The 20,667-nt window shown below is 40.0% G+C and overlaps 1 protein-coding gene across 2 annotated transcripts in view; it reads right to left on the reverse strand.

Annotated features, from left to right (window-relative positions):
• fnbp1b (formin binding protein 1b) overlaps positions 1-15,044 on the reverse strand; it is a 67,772-nt gene extending 52,728 nt beyond the window's left edge. Inside the window, exon 1 of one of the 2 annotated variants that reach the window (XM_028024740.1) lies at positions 14,692-15,044. In XM_028024740.1, coding sequence (XP_027880541.1) covers positions 14,692-14,715 — 24 coding nt within the window. In that variant the 5' untranslated portion in view covers positions 14,716-15,044. Of the gene's footprint in view, positions 1-9,181; positions 9,328-14,691 lie in introns of those variants that run through there. The other variant, XM_028024735.1, reaches the window with a different exon arrangement.
• Positions 15,045-20,667: the final 5,623 nt, after the last annotated feature.

The following is a 20,667-nucleotide window of genomic DNA, read 5'->3' on the forward strand; positions in this document are numbered from 1 at the left end:
GTCCAAGTCGGCGCCTTCCTGTGATTAGTAACTATGTTTACTTAAAATGACCTGAAGTGCTCCAGAATTAAAACTCTAGACGTCAGATTGATCCAGTTGGAAAACCCACAGTAGCTTTGAGCGCAGTCTATATGTCTGAAATGAGAACTTCCTCACTCTTCCGCTCACTTACAGCACTGGTCGTCTTCAAGTGGAGGAGCGTCTGCAGATACTCCTCAAAAGGGCTCGCTGTGGGCTCCTCTTCCTTTTGCTCCTCTTCTTTTTCCGCTTTCACAGAAAGAGCGTTGTCAATGAGCACAAAAAACTGGCTTCTTCTTCGCAACATGGCGCGAGGTTTTCTTGTAAGGACAGCGCAGAAATGGGACGTCCTGGACAAAGTTAATCCATCTCAAGCGAAAAGCAGGTTTTGGTTGAATCTAAAAATCTTGATTGGTTCGATTTCCATAAAACTGTAGTGTAGTGTTAAAGTTAGTCAAAGTAAGGTAATAAAATAGGAATATTTTTATCTCACAAGGCTGAACAGAAGCTCACCATGCCGAGGTAAAAAAACAGTGAGAGAAAGAACCAGTAGGGAACTTAATTAAATGACCCTGTTATTAATCTGATTACTGAACCTCCCTTGTACCTTTAACACCCATTAGGCTGCTCTGTGGATTAAGCCTACTAGGCCAGCCTGAACACACATTAGCCATTGTTCCCCCTGACCTGTTTTTGTTCCATTTGGTACGGCTAAGGCTCTTTAATTCTTATAAAATATATTCCTAGGAATGAAGCAAGCTTTGAACTTTAACATTAACCCAATATCAATGAACTGCAACAACACCTACAACCACAAACTACTTGAAATGTATATAGACTTCCCTAGAGAACAAATTTGCAGAACCACTTCTTTGCTGTGCTTAGAGCTGCTAGTCTTTTGGGGTATGTGTTGGCATTCGTGGACATCCATTTTCCAAATTCTCATTTGGATCTTGGTCTAGATTTTACCTTTTTGATCTATACTTTGACTGGGCCACTCTAACACACTGATATGCTGTTATCTGTAGACTGTATATTTAGTGCTGATATCCTGTTTGACATTTAACCTTTGCCCCTATCACAAGTCTTTTGTAGGCTCTTTCCATCAACTCAGACTAGTTTACCTTTTTGTGTTGAAGAAAACCATTCCAACAGCATGATTCTGCCACTACCATGTTTCATCACAAGTATGATGTGTTACCCTGGGTCTCTTGGCTCGGATTCCTTTTAAATAAATGCACGTGATTTTTTAAAAACCACAATTACATTTTTTTTAACTAAAGGACCGATACATTCACTTCCTTATTTCTATTCTTGAGGGTACAGCAAATCAGCATCAAAAAATATAATTTTCCTACTTTGATTAACTTCCTAAGCTGATTTTTTTTTTATTAGAATACTTTAAATATGCTCAAGGAAAATATTGTGAATTTTACACAAATTATTTAGTCACATTCCACAGAAAAATACTGAACCACAACTGGATGGGGATCCACTGTAGTTCGTTTTAGCCAAAGTTTTACAAGAGCCATTGCAGAAGGTCCAAAGAGCCACTTTCGAGTTTCCACACTTCCAGAGTTTGCAGACATCTAGCTTAGGTGAACGGAAGCGCCACATGCTACTTCAAACCGCAAGAGGCATCACGATGTCAGAGTTTGCAATATCAAAAAGGGCAACTTGAATGCAAACTTGGTCAGATCTTGTAATTCAACTGCCATACGTTAGTCCTCTGAATGTCATCCTTATATTTAGCCATTTGGATTCCCCTTGATTTGCACAGAAGATGTATTTGTTTAGTAGACAAAATGTTAAAACTCAGATGTGGAGAAATTATAACAAAAAGGGGACTGAATACAGCACACCAAACAATTCAGGGTTTTATTTTAGAAGTGTTTTTTTTTCCTTCACAATTTTGCCTTACTTTACCACGTAAAATCAAAATAAAACACAAATGAACATTACTGTCATTTGTCTGCATCCTGCTCTTACTGTGTAATACTGTAGTTAAAGCCCGGAACATGAAATGAAACAAGCTGGAGGCACATAGGGAGGAGCTAAAACATAATTCAGCAGGCTGAACTTCCTACTTGCAGTACCGTTGCTTCGTAGGTCTTAGGTGAAACTTCTTGTCAAAGCAGCCATGCTGTTGTGACATGTTTCACTTCTAACTGCACTAAAAAAAAACTTAGAATGGCAAGTTTCTCTGCAGAGCCAAAATATATCCTTTATGATTAAGAGTTGTTTTTAAATCAAACCGTGACTGCAGCAGAGATTTTGCAACTTGGAGGAAAAAAAACTCATAAAAAAACTAGTTATACTAGATTATAATTAAGTCAGCTGGCAAACACTGTGGATGTAAATGAGAGACTTCATAAAACATGTTCCTTATGCACTTTACTCTAAGGCCTCACTCCGGGGCTTGTGCACAGTTTCAGTTCATAAATAGATCAGTCAAATGCTTTTTCTGTCTGTCAGGTCAGACGCTGCTTACATGCAGGGGCTGTTTACTGACTTACTTACTCGAGTCAGAACTCAGTCCGAGAAAATGCAGTCATAGTTCACAGTTTACAATTACTCAACCCAGTTCTGAGTAATATATTAAAATTTTTCCTTTCAGTCTTAACAGCTTTGTTGTTTTAAAAGTTTCTAACATTCACAAAAAACGAGGGACTACAATCAAACACACATATTGTCTTAACACCTCACCACTCAGAGGCCTGAAGACTATTTCTAAATATTTTTTTTTTTTTTTTATTTAGTCAGCTATCCACAACAGTACATTGAACACAGGGACAAAGTAAACATGACATTTTTTTTTTTTTTTTTTTCCCTTCTCCCCTCCTTCCCACTCCCCATCCTGTGGTCTCTTCCTTTACCTTCTGTTTATTCTGTCCCCTACCCCTCCCCATCCATCCATACCCGGCTGCAAACAAAAGAAACAGCAAAATAAAGTAATAAAAAAAATAATAAAATAAAAAAATAATTATACAGCTATGGAATCACAATCATGAAAAACCCAGGGGACTAAGACAGAGTACAGAAACATGGACAGCATGTAAAACAGGCGTCCGCGCAAGCGTAGGTACACAGATCAAGATAGAACATGGATATTTAAAACTGCACAGGTTGACAATCACTATCGATAGCCAGATTCACAAGGAGCCGCCGGGCTGGGGGGACAGGCAACTACAGCAGAGCTGGCTCCTATGTGATTTTCAGGCTCGAGGGAGGGTATCCAGTCTTTCAAAATAAGATAATAGAGGGGCCCAAGTTTTATAAAATTTTTGGATCGAACCTCTAAGACAAAATTTGATCTTCTCTAACTTAAGGAACATGGACAGATCTTTCAACCAAAGAGAAGCCTTGGGTGGGTGTTCTGATTTCCACGCTAATAATATTCTTCTTCGGGCGAGGAGAGTTGAAAAAGCTAGTACATTTTTAAAATCATGTGTTAATGATATCCCCTCCCCTGGAGTTCCAAATATTGCCAATTCAGCACTGGGTTGGATACTTATTTCGAAAGCTTCAGAAAGGATCTGAAAAATTGTGGACCAGAAGTTACACAGTTTGTTACAGGTCCAGAACATGTGAGTTAGGTTTGCCTTAGCTATGTGGCACCGAGCACAGGTTTCACTCACTGTAGAATAAATCCTTGAGAGTCTGGCTCTACTGTAATGGATCCTATGAAGGACCTTGAACTGAATTAGTCCAAGTCAAGCGCATGATGTTGACCCATTTACTCTACGTAGTGCTTGGTTCCAAGTTTCATCAGAGATGTGTATTCCAATTTCCTCTGACCATTCTGCTCTGATCTCATTGAGCTTCACAGTATTGAATGATGAGATGCTATTATAAATTTTGGAGATTAAGCCCCTATCTTGTGTTGGAGTTTGCAAGATTATGTCCATACCTCCCTTTGGGGGTAAATTAGGAAAGCAGGGACTATTGTTACGAACACAGTCACGGATCTGGAGGTATCGAAATAGGGAGGAACGCTGTAGGCTAAATTTAGAGGAAATAGCATCAAAGGTAGCGAAAATTCCATCTATATATAGGTCACTAAATTTATTTAAGCCTGCTCTCCGCCAATGGGCAAAGACAGGATCTAATAAGGATGGCGGGAAAACATGGTTATCACATATGGGACTGTAGATAGAGAAGTTTATCATATTGAAGTGTTGTCTAAATTGTGACCATATTTTTAGAGTTGAGATTACAACTGGGCATGACGAATGCTGCCTCGGAGAGAGAGGAAGCTTTGAGGTAACTAATGCAGGGAATGATGATGGCTTACATGCATTCAGTTCTAATTGACACCAGTCAACATCTGGTTGATGGAGTAAACAGACTATTTTTTGTAGGTTTGCTGCCCAGTAATAATACAACAGGTTAGGTAGAGCCATACCCCCCTCATCCTTATGTCTCTGAAGGAAGCGCCTGCTGATTCTAGGATGTTTATTACCCCACATGAATGAGGATAGCTGTTTATCAATAAGTCTGAAGAATGATTTTGGGAGAAAAACTGGGATACTCTGAAAGAAATACATAAATCTTGGCAAGACATTCATTTTAATGCATGCTACTTTACCCGCTAAAGATAAATTTAGGACACTCCACTATTTCTAAATATTACCTTAAAAAATAAAAGATAATTTGACTCATTTTTTGGGGAACATTACAGAAGGTTACAGAACTTTTAAATTATTAATATGCTCCACGCTGTCTGTTTTTGTTTGTTGTTTTTTTTTTGGGGGGGGTGGGGGGGGGGGTCCTTTAACTCTTGACTCATAGAACTTTGCACAAAAGTTCCAGTGTGACTGGACTGAAGATTTCAGGCACTAAAGGCAAATAAAGAACCTTGAACTTAATATCTTGTTACACTGTGAAGATGGTTTGTCTGCACTGGTGAGGATTCCCTCACGTCGGCATGCTGAAAGCTTGGAGTGACTGGCATATCATGGGAGTTGGCCTTGTCTTGAGTAATTTACTCTGACTGGGGGCGCTCACTACATCTATGTAGAGAATTGAACTTTCAGCTAAACAAGATGAAGTAATTGATAAGTATAACACCATGCCAAAAATTAACTTGCATTGTAGCACACTGTAAATTGTGTATCTTTTACCCCAATACACACATCAGTGCTTAATTTCTTCACGTGGACCCATATAGAATTCATTTTTTGATACGTCACTATATGAAGCAAGATACTACGGCACTGTAGAGTGCCAAAATTTAAACTGTTGTACATCAGCAGTGGCTATGTACTTGTCGTAGGAGGCTATATCCACTCCGAAGCCAACTACTGATCTGAATAATGACAGGCCTGCACAGATAACTGAGCAGTGGATGTTGGAAATAAGTAGGGGACTACATAATTGAGTTATCATTGGAGAGGCTAGTAACTAGCATGCATAAGCTGCTCAGCACCCAGTTAAATATGCTGGTCACTCAGTTACCTGGTAGTGGCCTGTCATTATTTAAAGTTGTAGATCTGAATGGATATAGTCTCCTGCAACAAGGATGTAGAAAAGAATAGCTTTAGGATAGTACAAATTATACTGCTGTAAAGCAACAGTTCATATAAAGAAAAGAGTGGTTGCTTTAAAGTTTGTCATAAAACATTAAATGTGTGGTATTTTTGAATCTATTACCAGATCCAAAAATAAATTTTCATTAAAAAAAAATTTAACTGATGCATGGTAGCTTTAGAAATATGACAAGGAACCATACATCACCATTTTTTCCTCAGTTTTTCAATAATGTAAACAAAATCTATCTTTCAATTCGAGATGGGGTTATTAACTTGAGAAATGTATAATACATGGTTCCCTGCAACTAAATTAGCAAAATCTCTGCTGGAGTTTCCCAGGCTTTCTCTAAATTACGTGGCAGCCTTTTCACTCCACCCATGCATGCCTCGTTTCAGGATATGAGAAGAAATGGCACTTAATATGAGACTGCCTGACACAAGAAGGATGTTTTTTCTTCCTCGCAGTATGTTTTACTTGATGTTGTACATGGCACATCTCATGCTAGGCGGTGTACCGAGGGGAAAACACTGATTCAGAAACAGAATTTGATTATGAATGAAACAATAAGTGATTACAACAGTGGAATCAGATCCTAATCTAATTATGTCTGTTGCTTAGCATAACTTACATTTCATGCACCCAATGTACCAGTTTTGTACAATTCGGTTAAAAGAAGAATAAGAGGTAGTCATCTCTCATGATTCACATGCACAAAAAGAAACTGGACAAAATCTGAACTCTACTTAACAATGTAAGTAGAGTTTTAAAAGAAATGAGGAAAATTCCCAAAGTGGTGTCCATTAAGAGAATGACTCAGCCAGATGAGAGGAAAGAAAAGCAGAGAAGACAATATGAAGAGATTCAAGAGGGGTCAAGAGTGAGTGCTGGAATCATTTTCAGCAGTTCCACTGTTTTGAGGAAGCGAGAGACCACAGTGACATCCTTCAGTTTTCAACACGGCTTAGGGTCATTTCGAATTAAGCCAAAAAAAAAAATTGTGGTAAAAGTGTTTGCACATGAACTGACCACATGTGGCACCTCCTGGAAACAGAGGGATTTTAAGGAAGCACAGTGACTCCGATTTGGCTACAGAAGCATCAAACTCACCAATGTGTGGCCTCAGACCGCGAATGTGCACAGATGGAGAACTGAGACCACAACTCTTTGCTGTCGTGTTTGCCCACACAAAAGTAGGAGTTTAAAATGTATTAAGATGGATTCAACAGACATCATTGCTGCTGTATTTTCCTCCATCTTTCCGGGACGGTAACGAAGCAGTAGAAAAAAGAAATAAGTGATCTTGAGTCTGTTATACTTATAAGCTATGGTTTCAAACTACACTGAAGGATAGCATAAAACAGTGGGTAATTTTAGACTAAAGGTCAACAACCTGAGAAAGTTGTTTGTTCACAATCATCCACCTTGACTTGCTATAAATAGCTAACAATGCTCTCTGCTGCCACTGTTGAGGAAACTTGACACAGTCGCCACCTAAAGACCAAATCACATCGACAGTATGTAGAACAATATAGCAGTACTTAGCAGAACACGGACGACTGCAAGGCTCAATCAGTGGCTTCAGGACAATGGCTGATTTACAGTATGACAGCAGTGCTTAGAGACTGACTGTGCAAACAACACGAAGGAAAAAAAGGCAGTGATGAAACATTAGAGGCTGCAACAAACGGTGCTGGGAAGGGATTGAGTCACTGTTCTAAAGACAAGATGACCAATCGGTTCCAGCAACGGCTATCGTTCAGTTTTGAGGGGAGACAACAGCTCCACTTACATAAGATATCCTTATGTAATCCAAGAGGAGCACCTGATTAATCGTTTTTGTATGAATAAGCCTCCCCTATTATACCATTTAGCTCATTCACCAGGTGTTTGCTATACCATCTGCTTTTTACAACTTTTATATACGTTTTAAATCATTTTACTTGTTTTATAATTCATTGTTCGATAAAAAATGAAAGAGACAATCCAGATGTACTTGTAATTATGGGTGTCATGGGCATTAGTTCAGGGCAGCACTTGAAAGTGTAGACAAACAAGTATAATATAAAAACACAACTCATTTATTTGTCCCTGAAAATTTTCTATTGCTTTTATACATGTGCACACAATAGGGAGTTGATGCCACCTGCTTGCTGGTGAAAATAGAGAGGTCAAGGTATGGTTGCTGTCAATCATTGAGAATCTGTGTGGTGTGAGGCCCAAGTTAGTCTGTCGTCTCCTTTAGTAGAATCAGTGTGGTTGGGTGCAACACCTAAAACAATAAATTAACAATTAACAATTTATACTGAAAACACAGGAAAATATGTCCTCTAAGAGTTCAGCTTTTAGATAATAGTAAATATTGTCATATGAATGCCTAATAAGCTTGAATGTATCAAAAGCAATGGCATTAACTTTGCCCTTTGAACCTACACATGACACTTTGAAGCACTACTTCTGTTTAGATTTAAAGTCTTTTAGTAAAAGTCTAATTATTTTTAATTTTTGTGCCCATTTTTACATTAGGCCATTGTTAGGATATCTGCTTCATGTCAGGTGTTTCATCAAAATTTAAATCAATGTTTTATCTTCCAGCATTCACACTGTTGTTTGGCAGGAAATGTAGTTTTTTCTAGTTTTGCTGGCGCTGCTTTACAAAAAGCAGAACAGCAAAAAGGTACAATAATCTGTGCAACACTCAACTGAAAGCTACAGCTAAATTTAATAAGTGCTATGTCTTTATTTTTGCTCAAATCTAGCAAAAATATATTTGAGCACAACAAAAAACGACAATAGGAGTTGAGTGATTAATTATGACACATTTTTATGAAATACAGTGAATCGGTGGTGTATTTACTCAAGGTTATTATAAAGTAAGAATCTCATCAGTCTATTCTGATTCCACACACATAGCTTACAAGTTGATAAAACAGTAGCTAAAAGACTTTAAATGAACAACTTAAAAGACAAAGTCCAAAATCAATGTACAAAATCAATATTAAACCAAGCTTTAATAAAAGCTTGGTTTAAATCTATTATTGCCACCTGTTTATCTGCATATCTCATTTTTCTAATTAAATCCTTCTTCATTCTACCCTCCACTCTCAAGACTGAACTCAGATCAAATGCGGACGCGTTCATCATCATTTCACCGTCACGTTGTTTCGAAGGGGCCTGAGGTAGTATCACTGAGCCTGCAGGTGTGTGGTGATGAGTGTAAGATTTAACGAGGAGCCCCGCTGTAGGCTGGCCCAGCTCTCAGGCTTTGATGGAAACAAGGTAGCTCATATTTCAAGTCCTGCGATGTCGAGCGAGCAGCAGGGGGGATGCAACTGAACCCAAAGCGGGGAGTTCAGGGTGACTCATGATGATATATAGGGAGAAGAAGAGACTGAGGAAATCTCAGCCTAACAACAGGCTGCTTCAAAGTCTAAATAACACTTCAAGGAAATCAGCTGAGACATCTCAGAGCTGGGAATGCACAACCAAAACAAGTCTAGACCCCTTTGGCGAAGTGTATTGAATGTCCCTTGTCTTTCCAGACAATCCTTGGCACAAAATTTAATCGAGAACGACAAGCAAGCTGCAAATTCCTAAACAGCGTAACCGAGCAACCCTGCAGCGTTCGACTCACCTTAAGCTGCTGCTCTTTGATCAGAGTTTCAACCTTGTCCATGCTGCCGCATCAATACGTTGTGATCTGCCGAGAAATCCGCCTTCATTCCACGCAGTTGGAAGACAACTGCATGCATCGGTATGAAAGGTAACGTACATCTACTTCCCAAATGAATCACATGTGGGAAGTGAGAAGTTAAAGGTGCAGAGGTGTGACAGCTGGACGGTTTTCCGCTTTACACTTTGGTTGCGAAGCCCCTTTGACACAGTTCCAGTTTTAGATCTGAGAAGTCTCTTGTCTTTTTATAAAGCAGATCTAGCACGGCGTTGAAGGGTCACTGAATTAATGTAGCTGCAGAATGTTCTTGCATTATTTCATGTTTTCTTGTTTTCACTATGGTTTCACTCCAAACAGGTCACATGCGCTACCAGATTTTACTTCCTTCTTTGGTTGGATTTGTACATTATCCCTATTGAGGAAAAGTTGCATGCATGTGATTCATGTCAATTTCTCAATTCTCTCTGCTTGCACAAAACATTTTAAAACACTGCCAACTGCCTGTGCATTTCAACTAGGAGTGTCAGCACAGCTCAGTTAGTGAGCTGAATTCTGTCTAAATTTCATCCTTCTAGCCAAAAGCTGCAGTAAGGTTACAACAATTCCTGAGCTATCTAGTTGGTAATTTTTCAAGGACAGGATGGTGACGACAACAAACACTCCCAGGCTGTGTTTATAAAGCTGGTGAATACTATAATCACTGCTGTGATGTTGCACTGAAGGCATTCAACGTTTTGGAGCTGAGTGACAGCTGTTTTACCTGAGGCGAGTCGCAAAAGCTGAAAACAAACGGCAACTGTCACAATCAGCTCTGCTTCCATTCCCTCAATTACATCAGCATCATAAGTGCTGATGCAATTGTCACAAAGTTTTTAAACCATTTCCGCTAAGATTTCGTCTTCTTCAGCCTTAATGTGAGTAACATTTCACTTAGATGTGAAAGTTTTTAATAAAACGGCAAGCGGACGGCATATCACAGTCCGACGCGCGCGCAGCCTCACCGCAGTCTTGATGGTGAGAGGTTAAGCAACCCTGCTCTAGTTTAACTTCACTTCCTATCGCTTGCTTTCCTGTTCGCAGCACAGGAACAACAGGATGAGTGCATCGAAATGTGTCATGCATGTGATGAAGACAGAGCGCTTGATCGGTGTTTTAATAAATCCAAGAATTAGTTCATGCGAAGAGCTGCAGCTAGCTAAATGAGCAACTTTTTACTTTTAGCCAAGCTGTTCTAATGTGATAAGCTTGTTATCACATTACCAAGCTCGTACTAAAAATATCTATTTTATCTAAGAGACTAAAAGGAACGACAAAACAGATAAAAAGCTGGAGAGTCCGCCATGGATTCGAATTTAGTTCCCTTAAAAAAATCCAGTTTAAGGATTCCCAAAAGCCAAGCAGGGGACACAGTTCTACTTGTTAGAATGGAATAGTCAAAGTCCATACCTTACCCCAATTTGTTTATAAGGATTTTCTATCCACTCTAACTCAGTTATTTTGACAAAACTTTGCAAAATTTAGTCTTTAATTGTGCAAAGCTAGTAGAAATATGCACCCAAAGAACCAATGGTGCTAACCAACTGGGCTGAACATAAATACAAGCCACACTTTCAGATGCTTTATTTTGGAAAAGATTTTGAAAACCTGTTCTCATTTTTCTTTCTCCTTCCAATTACAGAGCTTTGTTAGTCTGTATAATCCTAAGTTTGTGATTTGAGCATGTCAAAATATGGGAAACTTCACCTGGTGTGATTCCTTCTGCAAGTGTACTGTACATTTAGAGTTGCTAAATGACCAAAACAAAGCAATTTGTCATCTTATTGTGATATTCTTGTCTTGTATTACATATAAAATACAGACACTTACTAGGTGACCTGTTTACATGACAAGGTGCTTAGCTACACCCCTGTGCATAATGACTAGGCTTAATTTTAGCCTTCGGTACTACAGACTAGTTCTGATTTGCATATCAGCATGGCTGCTGCCAGAGACAGGAAGGTTGCATGTTTTGCTACTCTGACACAACATGTCAAGCTGTGCACACTTTCCAATGCCACGAGCCACCTGCAGAGATGTGCCGAGCGCTCTGCTTCCTTACTGAACATACTGAGATTAAAGGAAAAACTGTCTGGACTCCACTGAGTGTGCCGTGGAAACAAAGCTTTGAGAAAAAAAAAAAAAAGAAGAACAAGAAAAAAACTCACCCACATTTTCTCAGAGTCAACTTGTACGTGTGTAAGCCTGTGAAACACCTTTGGGCTATACTGGCTTTTCTGTGTGTGACTAAGCAATACTAGTGACTCTCACATTGTAAATGTGAGTTAATCCAAGAATTCCATGTTTTTCCCCCCCAAAAATGTACTATAACTTCATAAATTTCAATATCTTGAGTATTATTCTTCCTCATAAAAACTCCAAAAGAATAATAATACAACTCGCCTGATATGGACCTACCAGTTTTATATAAAGTACAATGTTCGCAAAACAACAACAACAACAAATAATAATAAATAAAATAAAATAAAAGTACTTGGGCCACCCCAAAAAGTGCAGCCCTGGGCTATTGCCCTTGTAAGTCATTTCTAGAGTCTGGCCCCTTCTTCACTGAACCTGTATCAGAAATCCCTTAATGTAGTAGTAATGCTAATCATCAATAATGAGGAATTTTTATTATATGACTCCAATAAATTTAATCCATCAGCAAGTTGCTCAAAGTTATTTTGGTTTGAAGCCTTATAATCTGTCATACTGGCCATCTGGCTGAAACGGTGCTCAGAAACTGAACAAAATCTAACTAGGGTGAAATATAAAATCTTTAGAATATACATGGTTAAATTATAATCTAGATTTGAGCATTTTTAATAATATTTGTCTTCAGATTACATTAAAAACCTTAACTAAGACATGGGTAAGACATGGCTTGTTTATAGGTTTGAAATGGAAGTAGTAATTGGTTAAAGGGACCCAAAGTCATTTCCCCTTTTGAGGAATTCATCTGCCAGATACAACAAGGACACAGAAACTCCATTTATATCTAGATGAGAGGCCATTTTATTCTTTGTTTTTACTCATTTTATTCTAACTGAACAAATGGATTTACAGACAAGCTAATTATCACCACAATAGAGATTTACCATTTAGAAAAACGTTTATAAAGTTGTCCTTTTTTAAACAATTTTTTTACAACACTGCCAAAAACAAGCCAACGAAGGACAGTTTTCTTAATTAGCCCAGATAGCAACTCTAACAGCTACTCAACCACATTTGGGCATCATCAGATATTGACAGAGGATTCAATTTAACCCAAGTACACATTTGGAAAAAGGCAAAAGCAACCTTTCTATTTATTTTTTTAGGAGATTTTACCCTTTCCACTCTACCATTGTTGATAAAATGAACATTACTGCCAAATATTGAGCTTAAGTCACAACATAAAGTTCAGAGGTGCTTCAGGCTTTTAGGTCAGGTGTTTCAAGAAGACACATATCAAACCAAGTCTTATGAAGGTCTATCTCTTAAAAGAAAACATTTCACATAAAATCTCACCGTCATTTATTCAAAAATGAGTAAAGAATCGTGCCAAACTGCAGACTCGGCCAATAAAATTACATGAGCCGTAATATATTTAAAGAAATCCCAGACAAAAGGAATTCCACTCCCCAGAGCTGCTTGTTATCACCTCATAAAAACGGTTGGACACAGGGCTGTTTTCATCATTTTCTGTTTGTCTCTTCCCACCCCTTACATCTAAATACGGCAAAATACTGTAACAGCGACAGAGAGGCAGGCCTGATAAAGGCCTACCTGCCTCCTTGAAAGTCGATTTGAGAGGGACGAAACGTGACATCACAGCAGAGGAATGCATTGCAGTGAGGTCACTGAGGCTGCTGCTTTGTCTCCTCCTGCTGCTGTGCACCGCACAAAGGTTTGGAAAAATGTTGAGCCAACATGAACACGAGGAATATTAGATGCCACGCAAGGTCAGCCTTGAGTTTGTAGACACCAGAGGTGGATTTTGGTAATTTAGGCCAAAATATGGCCTAAATCTGAGCTTCAGATAAGGTGCTAAAAAGCTGAGACTAAAATAAAAGGTTTTAGATATCTTTCTTGATTGATGTTAAACAAACGAATTTGCCAAAGTATTTGCGTCTCTTCAACGTTTCCACATTCACACCCCAAACTTCAATATATTTCATCAGGATTTTACATGACCAATCACAACTTAGTTGAATTTGTACATGACCCCCGCAACGCCTTTTACTCTAACACACCTAAATAAAATCATGCTTAACCGGAATCAGTAAGCAAAGTTCAAATCTATGTAAGTTATACAGCTGTATCAATACACTTATTCTGCAAAAGAGCCAAATAGGTGCAACATCGTGCTGCGGAAATTTTTATTTTATTTTTTCTTGACTTTGAGGGACAGGAATATGGATGGAGGGTAAGTACTGGCCTGGTGGCACCCAGGGCAGCATCACAGCAGGTTTAGAATGCAAAGCATGTGTATTTGTTGCAATGGGCCTAATCAAAGTCTAGACCTACACCTACCTAAGAATCTGTGGCAAAAATAGAAAACTGCTGTTCACGTAGGTTCTCCAGTCAACCTGACTGAGCTTGACCTATAAAGTTAAGGCAAACATTTACATATTTACATTTGGAAAGCAGAGAAAGTTGCTTCCATCAACTCAAGAGGGCTGAATACAAATACACGGCACATTCAGATCTGTATTTGTAAAAGAAATGAAATATTTTCTTTTGCTTTGCAGTAATGTGATTTGTGTATCACATGTAAAACCCCTAAAATACATGGAAGTGGGTGGTTGTGAGGTGACAAAAAAATGTAAACACTGTTTTGTTAAAAAAGGCTAAAATTTAGCAGTATTGCGTGCGGTAACTCCGAAGCAGCCTGCGACATTGAGTACTGATGAAAGGAAGAACCATGTGTACTTCCTCTAGTTACAGCGAACATAGTTCCTGTGAAAAGCACGGTACATGTGCACAATATTTACCTGCTTTGGTACATGTCCATCACACTGTAACAACACACAAGCAGTGCGAGGAGACAGCCTGCAACAACCGCCTCGCGTCCTTACCCTGATCTGTTACATTGAAACTGTGAGGGGGTGTGTGCAAAGCGTGATTTGAAACGCACAAATGTGAACTAAAATGGATGGTGAGCTAGCTTTAGCTGCGGGCTTTTTGAGGGTTTGATTCCTGCCCGTACCTTCCTGCCGTCACTGTGACACATGGAGGGAGAAAACACATTAGCCCTGGTGAACATCGCGACAAATTAGCCTTAATGTCCCCGAGGCTGTGGACGTGCGCAGAGCGGCGCATGCTAATAAACGCGTTGCAATAGCGGTAAAAGATAAGAGGGAAAAAAATGGGGGCATGCTTATTTTTATCTCCGAACCGTTACAGCCTCCCCAGCTGAATAACTAAAGAGTACATGTGTGGCTGAGACTCACCCATAGCTCCGTCCCCCAGCTCATGGTTTCAGCGCGGTGTCCTCTGAATAATCCACAACTGCTACGGAGGTGGTTTTTTTCCTCAACACGCGCATACAGAGAAAACAGCGGCAGACAGACGGGGTGTTTTTTTTTCTTCCTGTCTCTGATATATTCGCCTGTCACCAGCTCTTAGCAGTGGGAAACGTATCACCGCTCTCAGATTTTTTTTTTTCTTTCAGTGCCTCATCGTGTCTGAATCACGCCGGATGGTTAGACGCTCCTGCGTAATAATCTTCAAAGTGGATAGGCTCGCTATACGCCGCGCGCTACTCAATGACAGCTGTTCCTGCGCGTGCACTAGCAGCAGAGAGAAAGAGAGAGAGACAGAGAGAGAGAGAAGCATGGCGGGGGGTGTCACTGCGGGGGCTGTCCAATAAAGCCTCAACCACCAATACTTTGCTCACTCACTATCTCCTGCGCAACCGAACAGGAGAGAGGCCCTGTTTAGAAATGCGGGAGAGACGGTGAGGGGTGCTGGGAGGCTCAGGGAGGGGTCGCCACCCGTGGCAGATGTTTAACACTAGGATTACCAGGATTTTGAGAAATTCCTATCTCTACCAAGAGGGGCCAGATTGGGTATCTTCTTAGAGCTACCGAGAGAGGGCCAAACTGGGTTATTAGCATCCAAATGTGGCCAAACTGACGACTCTGAATGGTCTAATTAGCATCCCTGTAGATGAGCAGGGGGGAGGAGAGCCAAACTCACTACATCAACTTTCACGCTGATTGTCCTTGGAACAGGATAGAAATTTTGAAAATAACTACTTCTGGTGGTTCCCAGATCTGGGAGACTTTGTACATGCAAATTTGCATGCTGCCTTTTGTGCTGTGGAGTATAAATATCTGGACATTCACTCAGCTTTTTAGTTTGCAAGAATCAAGATGGCGAAGAGGACACAGAAGCTGATGAATGCTGAAGAGGCTTTGGAATTACTTATGCAGAATTCATCCTACAACCCTGGTCGACACATCATTGTTGATGAACAGCTTTTCCCCACTAAAACCCGCTGCTGTTTCCTTCAATACATAGCAACAAAACCGGACAAGTTTGGCATCAAGTTTTGGGTGGCTTGCGACTTGAAATCAAAGTACATCTGCAATGTCTTCCCATATCTTGGCAAGGACCCCAGTCGTCCCAGCGGGGAGAGACTGTCCGAGACTGTAGTGATGAGGCTGATGGAACCGTTCATGGACAAGGGCAGAACTGTAACCACGGACAATTTCTTCACATCACTGTCACTTGCGCAACGACTGCGTAGCCGGAAAACCACCATCCTCGGCACAGTCAACAAGTGTCGCAGGGAAATTCCACAATCCACTAAACGTAAGGATCGCACTGAATTCACCACTCAGGTGTTTTCAACCTCTGATGCCACGCTGACTGTGTATGTGCCCAAAAGGAAGAAGGTCGTTTACATTCTCAGCAGCATGCACAGCGTGGTTGAGACTGAGGATACCACCAGAAGAAAGCCAAACACCATCAAACAATATAACAAAGCAAAGTGCGGTGTGGATGTGATGGACAAAATGGTGCGGGAGTACAGCGTGCGTGCAGGAACACAGAGGTGGCCAGTTGCCGTGTTCTACAACATGATTGACATGGCAGCACTGAATGCGCATGTGCTGTATCAGGCATGCACTGGGGTGCAGGAGAGACGGGTGGACTTCCTGGTGGAGCTCGCAAAAGAGTTGGCTAACTCTCATGTGAGTGAGAAGAAGGCGTGCAAGGAGCAACTGCTTTGCCAACAACCTGCCACACCCAGCCCAGGCAAAAGGGCGAAGTGCCAAATCAACCGTCGATGCATTAAAAATAGTACAAATAGGAGATGCGTTGACTGCTTCAAATACGCATGTGGCAAATGCAGCAAGCCCATGAACTGGCAGTGCCAGATGTGTGCCGACAGTGCAGACAGTGCACAGAATGAGGGCTGAAATGCCACTGTGCCTATTGCAAATAATTGCGGAATTGTTTTATTTCTTGTATTTTTTTTATTGTTATTAATGACAAAAATAAAAAGCATTCAAACAAATAACAGTTGTTCTTTTGTATATTTTTTTGTATATCTTCTGTATACTCTTCTCCATCCTGCTTCTTGCAAACTAAGAAGCCTCTTGACCTCTTGACTTAGACACAAATACATCTGGTACCTGTCTGTAAAATTTCTAAATCTCCATTTAAAATATTAAAAATAATTCATTGTGCTTTTTTGCTAAAATAAAACTAAGCTAAATATAACATATATATAATCTTTATATTATATAAGCAGGGAAATTACTTCGCTTTTGCAGCATAGAGACTATCTACAACTTGAAGTTGTAGATAAAATAAAATAAAGAAATAACATGAAATTTAAATTGATTAGCACTAGGAGAGGGCCAGGTTTTCGATTTCTCCCCAGACTGGCTGAAACAGGGCCACAAGACCCTGTCCAAACTGACGACTCTGATGGCTCAAATTAGCCTCCATTCATCCATTCTTCTATTCTTCTATTGTTCTATTGTACATGTGGTCGTTGACCGTCAGGCCAGAAGGTAGGGATGTGAATAGTCCATGTTGGGGGTGGGTATCTATGATACCTACGACTAGTCAGTTTAGTTTTGAAGCATACATGAAGTGTTTTTGGAGAGATGTGACTTTTTGCAGCTGATCCATGATGTTGTGCTGCATTATCCAGGTCATTTTGCCAAATGTACATAGAGTTTGCAAAACATACAATCTGTTTCAAAAAGTATGCAAAGGTTTTTCTAAAAGAAATGAGTAATGTTTCTCTTTGAAATAAAGCTAAGAGGGTATAAAATGACAGTTTAGAAATAAACTAACCAAATTAATTGTGTTGATCCACCTCAAAAAAATCATGCAAAAAGTGTAAGCAAAAGAAATCTGGGAGACTTTGCACATGCAAATTTGCATGCAGCCTTTTGTGCTGTGGAGGATAAATAGGTGACTGCTTCACCTATTTAGTTCACAAGAACTAATGGCATTTATTTCAGTCATAATCTTGCGGGGGGTGACCAAGGTTCCATCACTATGTGACAGCTGGTCAGCAAACCTGGCAAACATGATTGACATGGCAGCACTGAATGCACATGTGCTTTATCAGGCATGCATTGGGGTGCAGGAGAGACGGGTGGACTTCTATTTTGCTGTCAGTCCTGCACTTTATATTTTATATTTAGATTTATATTCATATTTTATACTGTATTTTATTTTACTCACAACATTGGAACCTCAAACATTGTCCTGAGCCTGAAGTGTTCAATGACCCTTCTTATGGAATGCAGAGTTCAGCTTTGCCCCCCTCTTGTGGTGCGTCAGTAATGGCCTTATTTACATAACAAAGGCGCCTCTTCACACCCTCTCTCGGAGGGCCAAACTGGCCCCTCTCTGGTACCTGGACGAAGATTCCCATTTTGGGAATCTTTGGTAGTCCTAGTGTTAATTGAATACTCCCAGTGGGTTGCATGCTAACCTCTGGTGAGCAACCCCACTTTCTCTAGACTTTCGCTCTATAGCTGCTCAATAACCTATTGAAGAAGAAGATCATTTAATGCTAGCTTTGGACAAAAAGTTTTGGCTCTTTCCTCTTTTCTCTCCCGAGTCCTTGGCGAGTGGCGGCGTCCTGCTAAAACGAAACTAACACAGCGTGTTGACGTCACAGATCACAGAGTTTAATTCATAGAAAGCGATGAACAACAAAGCTGCAGAGATACAGAGATATGCATTAACTCATAAAATAACAGACACACAAGGGATAGACAAACGAACACAGAACATATAGACAGACAACGGCGCCCAACGTGGAGAGGAAAAATGGAAAAACTCTCTCCCTGTATTAGCGTTACATTGTACTTTATACTGACTAGGCGTTTCCTCACTTTAATATATGCAAAGAAGGCGTTCCGTAATTCAACCAATCAGAGACCTGTTTCGGCCCCCAGAGAAACCTGAGAAGTCTCCCCCTTTACACCCAACTCGAACGGGCGTCTGGTCTCCGTCAAGCCAGAAGGGGAAGAACACTTAATCTCAGAGGTACTGGGTACGACTGTCCCCAGCACCGAAGTCCTGAGATAAATCTCGCAGACTCCCCTGGAGTTTTGACGTCCCACATTCCAGCTGCCGTTTCCATGGAGATGCTACTTTATGGCCCTTGTGTGCTCTTTAAGCAGACAGTGGAAGGCGTCTGCTTGTCTCCTTGGGCCATCTCAAAGGGTCACACAAAGCCTGTTTTTCCAATAAAAATGCTTAATATTCCTTTACACATGTTGTAAGTATTTTAGCACTTAACTAATCATTTTCCTTTACAAACCTTATGTAAATTTGCGCGGCACTCGCCCTGCAGCAAGCAGCTTTGCCGTCCCGAACTGCGCGCACACAGGATGTTGCATTCAAGTTGCACAATTTTCGACGACAGACTGGCGCAGAGTCGACAGTGATCGTAATCTGCCTTCTCCATTGCCATGACTTTATTCAAAACTTCAGACCTCCTGGCCTGTGGTTGTTTGCATACAGTCAGCTCTCTCTCTGCACACATTTTGTCACGTTGTAACCACAAACCTCAGTGTGTTTTATTGGGATATCATGAGATAGAGCAACACAAATAGTTGGGTGCATAATTGAATTGGGAAGTGAAAATAAATTCTACGTGGTTTCAAAAATAAAACCCTTAAAAAGTGAGCATGCAGGATTTCTCTCCTTGTAAGACCAATCGGTCCAACGAATACTACATTGTGAGGACCAACTACTTCTAATGGGACTCAAAAGCCCAGGCCATTTAAAAAGAGGTGCTGTTTTTGTGTTAGGGCCTAGGTTTAGGAATAGGGTGTGAATCTAGTTTAGGCCAAACAGGGATAAAACTCACTAAAAACGTCTCAAGGAGGAGTATTCATTTAGTTATGCCAAAACTAGTACAGAGTATAGTACAAAATAAATCTGTCAAGACATGACTGTCCACTAACTCGGCCATAATGAAAAAGTGGCTAGAGGAATGGCATTCTGGTACGTTTTAGACACCCGACACAGGCACAGAGAGTTCTGGTTCACTGATGCCTTCCTAAAACCCGTCACATGCAAGCAAAGAAGCTTAGTAGCCCTTGAAGAGACAATGCATTAAAACATCCTCTTGTTTATCATAAAGAATCTTCTGTAGATTGTTCTTTAAGCAGCTAATAGTCAGGTGTCAGCGGTGTAGTCCTTGTATCTGCAACAGCGCTGCCATCTGGTGGTGAAAAATAGCAAAAACACCCGTTTCTATCACGTTGCCCACGTTGCTATCAACGTAACTAATAAACTTATCCCGCCTGTGACTGGAACTGCGCGTGGCTTATTAAATTATACAGGAAACAGAGTCTAGATTAATTTGTTTCACCAGGGTGTAATGAAGAAACGTCTGCAGTTCAATATTTCTATGATACAAACATGTTTTATTATATGAATTTGACTGTGTAATGTGGAAAAGATATTTACAACTGGATGTCTTTAAGCCTAAGAGACTGCTTGTTTCATGTGTAAAAATAATTCGAACAACACAATACGCATGCACATATATTATGCCTTGTGAAATCAAATACATGTTGAGCAAGTGTCCTTTCATTTAATTGTTTTGTCCAGATTCATTATTAGTAAGCATGTGCAGACCTTTATGGGATATACTGTGATACAATAAGAGTATTGGTTTAAGTTTAAAAAGCTATGCATTTAGGAACTATCATATCATAACTGCAGTAATATTGTACACCATCAGGTGGAGCTCAAAGGCTTTTTTTTTTTTTTATGTCAAACAAGTGGTATGTACTCTGGTTATTTGTGCCTAACAACTCAAAGATGCCATAACCAAAGGTTATTTATTTATTTATAGGGTCATTTAAAAAAAAAAAAAAACTTATTCTGGAAAATAATTGGTTGCTTTGTGGTTCTTGATTTGTTTATTTGTCAGT

This window comes from Xiphophorus couchianus, chromosome 8 (assembly GCF_001444195.1).
Source record: "Xiphophorus couchianus chromosome 8, X_couchianus-1.0, whole genome shotgun sequence".
Classification (NCBI taxonomy): domain Eukaryota; kingdom Metazoa; phylum Chordata; class Actinopteri; order Cyprinodontiformes; family Poeciliidae; genus Xiphophorus; species Xiphophorus couchianus.